The following is a 9,458-nucleotide window of genomic DNA, read 5'->3' as shown; positions in this document are numbered from 1 at the left end:
ATTTTACGATGGATTTCAATGTAATTTTAAGCGGATAAAAAGCTACCATATTGTTCTAAAAATAACTTAGGTATCTGAATGTATTATATGCATTTTATAAGTGCCCATGTTTGTACTAGTCTTAGAATATCTACAGAACTGTAGAAGGTTACCAGTGTGTATAAATCTAACAAAAAAAGATATACACTAGAAATTATATTCCATGTGTTGCTAAAGAATTGCCTGCAATTATTTCAGCCAGACTTAGTTAAATGAACATTAGTATTTTGATTAAAAATATGAGACTTTGAAACTGTAATTTATATAATTTGTTGATTTTGATTTTATTTTAGTTGTAGGATATATATAACTAAATAGTTTTTTAGGCAAATATATAACTAAATAATGAACCCCATTAATCTATTTCTCTCAATATGCATGCATGCCACCTCAACATGCAAGCATGCATGAAAAAAAACACCACGAGCATGCCAACATGCATAGTCAAAGACCCACCTCAATAATTAATTCAGCAAATCATATACTTCCTTCGTTTTTATTTACTCGGCATATTAGGTTTGTCTAAAGTCAAATTTTATATACTTTTAACAAGTTTGTAGAAAAATGTATTAACATATACACCACCAAATCAATACCATTGGATTCATCATTGCATATATTTTCACATCATATAATTTTTTTACTGTAAATGTTTATTTTGTTTTCTACAAACTTGGTCAAACTTTATAAAATTTGACTTCAGTCAAAGCTAATATGCAAAGTAAATAAAAACAGAGGGAGAATATTTTTAATTTTATTAGTCCTCATATGATTAGAATGAATATATTTTTTTAGACCCGTGTGGGGGTGAAACCACAGCTGGGCTAGAATAACAATCTGGGGGCCTGCTGACGCGCCAAATGCGTCAGGGCCTGGCCCATTTCCTAGCGCCGATCGCATCCATTCCCCGGTGCGCTCCTGTCGTCCAGGCAAAGAGTCGAGCACATGGCGCGCGCCCTCCTCCGCCACCGCGGCGCGCTCCCCTCTCTCCTCTCGCCGGCCGCCCCCACGGCGCCCAGGCTGGTCCCGTCATTCTCCTCCGCCGCCGCCTCCGCCCTCGCGTCGCTGCGCTCCCCGCTCGACGAACGCCTGCTCCGCCTCCTGCGTTCCGAGATCTCCTACGTCGCCGACCGCCGCCCTCCCCACCAGGTACCGCCCCTCTCCCCCTCACTCCTCGCCCTTTTCTACCGCACGTGATCTCCCCGTCTGATTTGCCCGCCGTCCGCTCGCAGCCGCCGACGGGCTTCAAGTCCTTCGCCGTGGAGGACCGCCCGGGGGAGCAGTGGGTGCGCCTCCGCGCCGCCCGCCGAGGCGCCGGGGCCGGGGAGGAGGCCATCAAGATCGACGCCACCTTGTTCGACGGCGTCGCGGAGCTGCCCCCCGACGCGTCCCTCTTCAACCGGGTCGAGGCGCTCGAGCAAGGGCCGCGCCTCCACCTCAGCCTCATCGTCGAGGTGGCCCGCGCCGACCGCGTCCTCGGCTTCATCTGCTCCGCCTGGCCCGACCAACTCGCCGTCCGCCACGTGCTCACCCTCAGGGGCGCCGGCGCCGCCACCGACGACCGCGGTGCCCGCGACTTCACGTACGGTCTAGTTTTGTTCAGTCCATTTTCGCTTTGTGCTATGGTTTCTGTGCTTTCTGAATATTGTTTGCTGTGGCTGACCTCGAGGCGCAGGAAGCTGGAGCCTGCGGAGAGGGAGGTGGTGAAGAAGTTCCTGCAGGAGAGGGAGGTGGATGCCGAGCTTGCAGAGTTCTTGCACGACTACGTAGCGAACAAGGAGAAGATGGAGATGCTCCAGTGGCTGAAGACAGTCGAATCGTTCGTCGAGAAGTAAGCTAAGGAGTTGCAGGCTTGTTAGCAGGTGAGATGTTCATTCTCATACATATGTTCAGAGTTATGAGATGAATGGGGCGACACAATGTTGCGAGTTTGAGAACAAATTGAGCTTCAGATAGAACTCGTAAGATAAGCTAGAGTTTAACGCACTTGTACTATGGAAGCAAGCTCGTGTGTAGAATTATATGTGAGAGTAGTAGTAAGAAATGAGCCATAAACGTTTTGTGAGGTAAAAGAAGCAACAATCCATCTTGTAGTTGGTTATTTTCAAAAATGATTTGGTCTTGTGGCTACCTGTCACAAGGTCTGCAAATCGTCTAAATATAGAGTTTGATGAAGTTCATGTTTGCTAGTCTCCACTTTCTGAAGTGTGAAAGGAGTGTTCTCAGTGCATGAGCTTTATTTATCTTTGTGAAATGCTAATATTGGACACACTGAACATTTTGCCCTTTTGTCCCATTTCACGGAGGACCCTAAAAGGGAGTTAAATGGGGAAGCTGATATAACTTTAAGCAAACATATGCAATTTTGATTACCTGCAGGATTTAAAATCTTATCTATGAACTTGTTTTTTAGCTACAATACAGCAGGAGAGGCTTCTATTGCTTACTTAATTTAATAAAAATAATGTACACTGTACAACGAGTTAGCAGAAAGGCTACATAGACTGGAGGGGAAGGGGCTTAGTGCAGAAAACAAACAACAAAGAAAAAGAAGTTACAAGAAGATAGTGGGGATGAAGGTTTCTAGGAACTCGGCTAGGTGAGAGGGTACTCTATATTTGAGGACGCCCAAGTCAATCTTAAGCATAGCAATCCAGGCCTGGACAGAGGGCTCCACACCATCATCAAAATGATAATTGTTCCTTAGTTTCCAAATGTTCCAAGCAGCAAGGATAATATTACCTCCGTCCCAAATTAGTTTTCTTAGATTTGTCTAGATATAGGTGTGTCTAACACTTCTAGATACATCTGTATCTAGATAAATCTAAGACAACTAATTCGGAACAGAGGGATTAACTTATTTGAACAGTGGGTGTGGCCAGGCTCTAGCCGAAGAATCAAACATGTCTTGAAGTGACAATGAGGTATCACTGGATATGGAGCACATTCCAGCAAACAGTACTGAAGTGACAGGTAAAGAACTAATGTTTGCTAGTTTCAAGCTCACCAGAAGGGCAGAGTAAACAAGTGATCATCACCAATATTGAGATGTCTTTGACAGAGCATATCTCTGGTCTTAACTCTGTCCATGAGCATTAGCCAAGCAAAAACCTTGTGTTTCATGATACTCCCTCTGTAAACGAATATAAGAGTGTTTAGATCACTACTTTAGTGATCTATAAACACTCTTATATTTCTTTACGGAGGGAGAACATTTTTTACTTCCAAATCATGGTGATATTACCTGTGTGGATTAAGCTCTCTGAAATACTCCCTCCGTTCACTATTGTAAGATGTTTTGGGTATTTCAATATGGGCTACATACAGACTGAAATGAGTGAACAAACACACTAAAATGCGTATATATATATATATATATATATATATATATATATATATATATATATATCCGATTCAGAAAAAAGTTGGAACATCTTATAATAGTGAACAGAGCGAGTAGTACTTATAGACTTTATGAGCTTTATAGTTGACATCTCCCAATCACAGAACCCAATCATCAGAAGACATAGGGTTTAGTCCCACTTGATTAATCTTTATCTGCAAGGAATCTAGTTCTTCTCTGGCTTCAATAGAGAGAGGGAGAGCAAAGTTTGCATCTCGATCCCATAATATTTAAACCACAACAACATGGCCCAAGGGACATCAGCCTTAAGTATGAATTTACGAATAAACTCGAGAAGAAGGGCTTGATTTTCACTTTGATGTTTAAATCCCCAGCTCCCCTTTCTGCTTCGGTAGACATACTAGCTCCCAGGCAGCTAACGAATGAGAGCGAGCGTCACGATCAACCACCTTTCTCCATAAACAATGCCGCATAGCACGATCAACCCACCATTCTCCATAAACAATGCCTTCTAGCACGATCAAACAACTCAATCACCTTGATGGGAAGCTTTGGCAACACACATGGCAAATGAAAGGAGAGACGATAGAGCAGAGTCGATAAGCTGAACTCTCCCTCCATAAGAGAGCCAAATGGTCATGCTCATGGGACGACGCTCAATGCTATCAACCAGTGTTCTCACAGTTGGTCGCGTTGTGACCAAGGGGAGGCAAAGATAGGTGAATGGCATGGTTCCAACTTGACACCCCAACACATTAGCCAGATCAGAGGCCGCATCAGCCGGAAGATTGATAGGAATCAGCTTTTTGCTGCAGTTTTATTATCAGACCTGTAGCAGAGGCATATGTATCAAGCAGGGCTTTGACCGTCTGAAGATCGGCCTGGTCCGCAGGCAAGATTTGGATTGTGTCGTCAGCTTATTTGATGACCGGATAATCTTCAGAGGCGGGTTGGCCGATTGGGAGGCGCAAGTACCCCTCATGCCAAGCTTTGTTGAGTAGAGATTGAAGCAAGTTTGCTGCCAAGACAAATAATAACGGAGACAATGGATCACCTCGGTGCACGCCCCTGCGACATTTGAATTCAGTGTCAGGCACACCATTTCACACAAACGAAGACGAGCCCGAGCTCAACAACATGTTTATCCACATGAATCATTTGTCATTGAATCCATTGTGCTTTGGTTCATAGGGTAAATGGCCTTCTTTGGTTTGGAGGAATTTCATAGGAATTATAGAGGATAGGATTCTTATAGGATTTTTTCCTTTAGAGCACTTTGGTTCATAGGAATGGATTCCTATTCCTACATAGGATTTGTTTCTATCCTCCACATTTCATAGGAAAATAAAAATGAGCCTAGACTCAATGGAAAATTTCTTTTGGTGTGAACCAAATGACATCTTGTTTCCTATTCCTATTCATAGGATTTGAGATACATGTCATCTCATTTCCTACAAATTTCCTATTCCTATGATAATCCTATCCTATGAACCAAAAGAGGCCTAAGAATATCATAGGAATAGGAAAATCATAGGAAGTGAGGTGACATGCATCTCACTTCCTATAAGGAAAGAGATGTCACTTGATTCATAGGATAGGATTTTTTTCCATTGAGTCTAGTCTAATGTTTTTTTCCCTTTGAAATGTGAAGGATTGATTCCTATCCTATATAGGAATAGGAATCCATTCCTACAAATCAAAGGGCTTCATAGGAATTTTTCCTACAAAAATCCTATCCTCTAAAAATCCTACAAGATTCCTCCAAACCAAAGGAGGCCTTAGAATGTTTAAGATAGAGGAGTGCTCCGTAGTATGGAACACTTCCTCATAGTCGAGTTCAGAATAACAATCTCACGACCAGAAGCTTTGCACTGATGTAAGTACTGAAAGTCCCAACCAAACAATCCTGGATCGTGCTATTTCTTGATTAAGCCGTGCTGGTTGCGATGAACTAGTTTGAGAATCCAAGACTGCAGTCTCCCCCGCAAGAGTCTTGGTCGAAACTTTGAGCACATGGTTCAGCAACAAGACAGGGCGAAAATCATTGAGCATCAGACAATCCAAGGAAATCTTTCCCTCCCAAAAGTCAGAGCATAACTGATAAACAACTGCTTTTTTAGAACAAACTAATAAAAATCTGGTGCTATAATATTCCAACAAACCTTCGAAAATTGTCCATTAAACCCATCGGGCCCAGGTGCTCGATCAGCCGGAATCATCTTAACGACCCTGTCAATTTCAGCTTGTGAAAAAGGGGCTGAGTGGATTTCCAAACCAGGCAGCCTTTGAATTATCTCAGCCATATCGAAATCATAAATCAACACAAAATATTCCATAAGACTGTCTCCGTGACAGAAGTTCAGAATTTGAATAGATTTCTAGTACAGAGATAACACAATAATAAACTACAAGGACACAGAAGAAGATCTCGCGTGACGATTTACTTAGAAGAAGCACCATAACATCCACTTGGAGCCTGGAGAAGCTTTGGCGCCGAGAGCTCCTCGGGAGGAATACATGCAGTAGAGCCCAGCGCTGTTGAATCACTTGAATAGGAGTGGGGGGGGGGGGGGGGGGGGGGGGGTCTATCTTGCATGTCCTAAATAAAATTATTAATAGGAGTAGCACATATTGGTTTTATTGGTGATGTCTTTGCGCACTTGATGTGCTCGGTGTTTGGCGTGCTTCAACATCAACCTGGTGAACACCGGGTGGTACACCAGGCGGTCGGGCTCCTACGTCCGCCTCCGGCTGCTGCATCCATCTGGCAGGGATCTTCCGCTTGCACGGAGGGTTGCTAAGCCCTAAACCCCCTGTCAAGCCCTCAGCAGACGGTGCGTATCTGTCGTACACCATGGCATGCCCTATGATAAGCCAGACGGCATTCATGAACTCTGCTCCGGTGCTTAGCTTCTTGGCGTGGGACTCCTCGCCGCAGTGGTGGCTCGCATAGCACAACATCTCCACCCACACGCCGGCGATCACCTCCAGCATGTCAGCAGCGGACAAGTGCCACCTGTTCCCGCGCAGCATCCCGGCGAGCCAGGATCCATCGGCATAGACCGGCCTGTCGCCGACGTCGTCAGCAGCTTCCTCGCCGATGCCGTAAATGTACTCCCGCCTTGAATCAGCCGGGAGCTGCCAGTCGGCTATCTTGTTGATGATCTCCGATCTGGACAGCTTCATGGTGCTTTCCTTGGTGGCCTTCAAATTAACCCACCACACCATATCATAGTACTTCAAGTTCTCCTTGTACCGGCCGGTGCGAACGACTCCGGGCAACAGGTAGGGATGCACCACCATGAGGAACAGCATGTGGTTGGAGAGCACCCTTATGCTGTCCCGGACCTCCTTGTCGGGGTCAGGGTCAGGGCCAGGGCACATGGAGAGGTAGAGATCGGTGGCGATGTGCCACACGATGATGCTACGGTCCAGCTCGGTGTCGTCGGCGATCCGCGTGAGATCCTCGTACATCTCTTTCTCCTTGAGGATCCACCTGCCCCGTGCATTCCTCAGATCATCTATTTTCCTCTTCCTGATCTCTCTCAGAACCAGAGTCTTGATGGCGTCGGAGACGGGGGCGGTGCTCGAGTAGTGCATCTTCTGCCATTGGTCCTTAAGTCCAATCATCTTGGCGATCTTGCCTCTCAGGTGGCCGTCCTTGTTGGCGTCGGTGCAGAGGTCCAGCAGGTTGTACTGCCCAAGCGAGTCCAGGGAGGCACTCCTCCTTGCTCCAACCTTGAGCATTCGGCGGAGGCGCATCACCGTGTCGCAGAGCCAGTGCCATCCCCGGGCATGGTAGGACGCGCACGCCCAGGAAGAGCCTGCCGCCCTGAGAGACGACGCGAGCTCCAATGCCATGGCTCCCACGAGCAGGACGTAGGTGACGGCGATGTCAGCCCTGCTGTAGGCGTCCTTGCTGCTGAGCTGAAACAGCACAAACGCAGCGACCACGGAGAGCGGCGCGACGATCCGGATGCACAAGCCGTGCCAGGTGTGGAGCACCGCTGCCTTGGTGTAGAGTATGTCGTACAGGAGGGAGAGCTCCATCGCGGCCAGATGGAATACGTAGTTGCCGCCGTTGAGCTGGATGCCTTGCCGCATGACTTCGTACTCAGATTTCTGCATCACCGGGCCATCAGCCAGGAGGCCCTTGCAGAAATTGAGCATGTGGTGTGCCCCCAGCAGGACCTCCTCCGTGTCCAGCCTCTTTGCCCCCTCCCTCCCATGGTAAGGGCCACCTGTGGCCGACGACTTGCCGTCGTCATCGAGGGACTTTTTGATGCTGTCGATGCCGCCGCACTTGAGCGCCCACGTCCTCTCGCCGTACTTGAGGCAGCCGGTGACGAACATCAACGCGGCGGCGGCGAGCAACGTCCCGGCCGGGTTCCTGCCGGGCGCGACGAAGAGGTACATGACATAGATGGCGCCGAGCACCTGCCCCGCGAGCGTGAGCAGGTGGCGCAGCCAGAGCTGGTTGTCCTGGTAGGCGTAGGCGGTGATGGTGTCCGGCCCGCCAAGGTGGAGCAGCAGGAAGGGAGCCCAGAATGGCACCATCCGCACCTGGTGGTCGCCTGGACCTGGAGGAGACCTGCTCCTGCTCATGGTGATGGACATGTGGCCAAGGGCGTAGATTGCGGTGTAGTCGGCCATCAGGTAGGCCAGCCAGAGGAGGATTCTGAGCACACCCGAGGCTTCTCGACTACGCCGGATCCCTGCACAGCAGAGGAGGATGGCTTGCAGGGCGAAGCTGAGGATCACCAGTGTCTGGATGTTCCGTTCTTCCCAAAACGATGCTAGCCCTCCGCCCATTGCTCCGCTCCCACTGAAACTGTTGGAGACACATGTAAATCAAATGCAAGTTAAATTGGCCACTGTATATATATCTCTGATGAGAGCAAACTAATGAAATGAGTTACGTCCATTGAGATTTTTTTTATTTCATATTTTTTTACTGTATATATGTGTAATCTCAGAATTTTTCCTTTGTTACCGTACATACTGAGTGTGGATTGAACCTGGCTACACTGCTTCTTTACAAACTATCGGCCACTGGAAATGTGGTCAGCCTGTGAGTAATGCAAATGCATGCCATGCGGAGAAAAGAACCCCCATGGTTTAAAAAGTCGCAGCAAATGTCCACAAACCAACATGAATGTGACAAAATGATTTGTGCTTTTGTTCACGAAATCACAGCTTTCTATGACAATGAGGATTGCTATTTGTCTTGAAGCATCGGAATATGCTGCTTTTCTTTCTAGGTAGGATTCAACTTTGTGAAATCTACTGGAGACAGACAGGTTAGCAAAAGAAGAATCACAGAACCTCGGAACTCCTTAGGAGAAGTAGAAATTTACAGCGACAGTGAGCTACTCCCTCCGTTCCAAATTACTCGTCGCAGAAATGGATGTATCTAGAACTAAAATACATCTAGATACATCCGTATCTGCGACAAGATAAACTCGTACATTAGGAGATGAGCTTCGTAGAAACTCGTAGTAGTAGTAGTAGTAGTACGTAGTAAGCTAGTAGCAGAAGATAGATCTCGGGTGGGTGGGTCATTGGGCCACAACCACAACGGAAGAGAGCTAGTAGTAGTAGCGTAGGAAGAGAAGAATGGAGGGGCGCTGATAAATTGAGGAGACGCTGGTTGGGCCCTCACCTCGAGGTCGGGGCAGCGGCCGGCGGCTGGATTGGCGGCGGCGAGGTGCGGATCCGGCGGGTCCTTCCTCAAGGCAGCGAGCAGTAGTGGCCAGCCGGGGTGGGTGGGGTGGAAGACCAAGACTTGGTTTTTCTTGAAAGAAAGACCAAGACTTGTTGCTGGTCATGGCAGCAGCAGACAGTGTGTCGGGGCGAGCAGGTATACAGCTTTTTTTTCTTTTCTTTTTTTTGAGGCAAGAGCATGTGTACAGCTGGCTTCTCCTATTTGAGCGGTCTTTCTTTTGAGCGGTTCTCCTATTTGGCGCGCGCGCTAGCGACCTTTTTTTTTAGATAGCGCGTTAGCGACCTAGGCCATACCCACTCGAGCACCCGATACTCTGTTTGGGCGGCCCAT

At 47.5% G+C, this 9,458-nt stretch overlaps 2 protein-coding genes across 4 annotated transcripts; one reads left to right on the top strand and one right to left on the bottom strand.

Annotated features, from left to right (window-relative positions):
- The first annotated feature begins 934 nt into the window (after positions 1 to 934).
- On the top strand, positions 935 to 3,334 carry LOC125510392 (uncharacterized protein At2g39795, mitochondrial-like). 3 transcript variants are annotated; one of them, XM_048675553.1, is made up of 4 exons: positions 935 to 1,188; positions 1,272 to 1,621; positions 1,715 to 1,901; positions 2,922 to 3,334. In XM_048675553.1, exons 1-3 carry the CDS (start codon positions 985 to 987, stop codon positions 1,872 to 1,874), a joined length of 714 nt encoding a protein of 237 aa, XP_048531510.1. In that variant the 5' UTR covers positions 935 to 984; the 3' UTR covers positions 1,875 to 1,901; positions 2,922 to 3,334. The 3 variants fall into 3 exon arrangements, with proteins under 3 accessions (XP_048531510.1, XP_048531509.1, XP_048531507.1); XM_048675552.1 differs by having other exon boundaries at positions 2,909 to 3,333; XM_048675550.1 differs by lacking the exon at positions 2,922 to 3,334 and having other exon boundaries at positions 936 to 1,188; positions 1,715 to 2,219.
- Positions 3,335 to 6,000: 2,666 nt separating this feature from the next.
- Positions 6,001 to 9,248, bottom strand: LOC125510391. The gene is made up of 2 exons (XM_048675549.1): positions 9,066 to 9,248; positions 6,001 to 8,234 (listed from the first exon to the last, which is right to left on the bottom strand). Exon 2 carries the CDS (start codon positions 8,213 to 8,215, stop codon positions 6,041 to 6,043), a length of 2,175 nt encoding a protein of 724 aa, XP_048531506.1. The 5' UTR covers positions 8,216 to 8,234; positions 9,066 to 9,248; the 3' UTR covers positions 6,001 to 6,040.
- Between the last annotated feature and the right edge of the window lie 210 nt (positions 9,249 to 9,458).

Source organism: Triticum urartu, chromosome 5 (genome assembly GCF_003073215.2).
Source record: "Triticum urartu cultivar G1812 chromosome 5, Tu2.1, whole genome shotgun sequence".
Taxonomy (NCBI): domain Eukaryota; kingdom Viridiplantae; phylum Streptophyta; class Magnoliopsida; order Poales; family Poaceae; genus Triticum; species Triticum urartu.
Note: the sequence above shows the minus strand (reverse complement) of the source record. Positions and strands in the feature narration are given on the sequence as shown.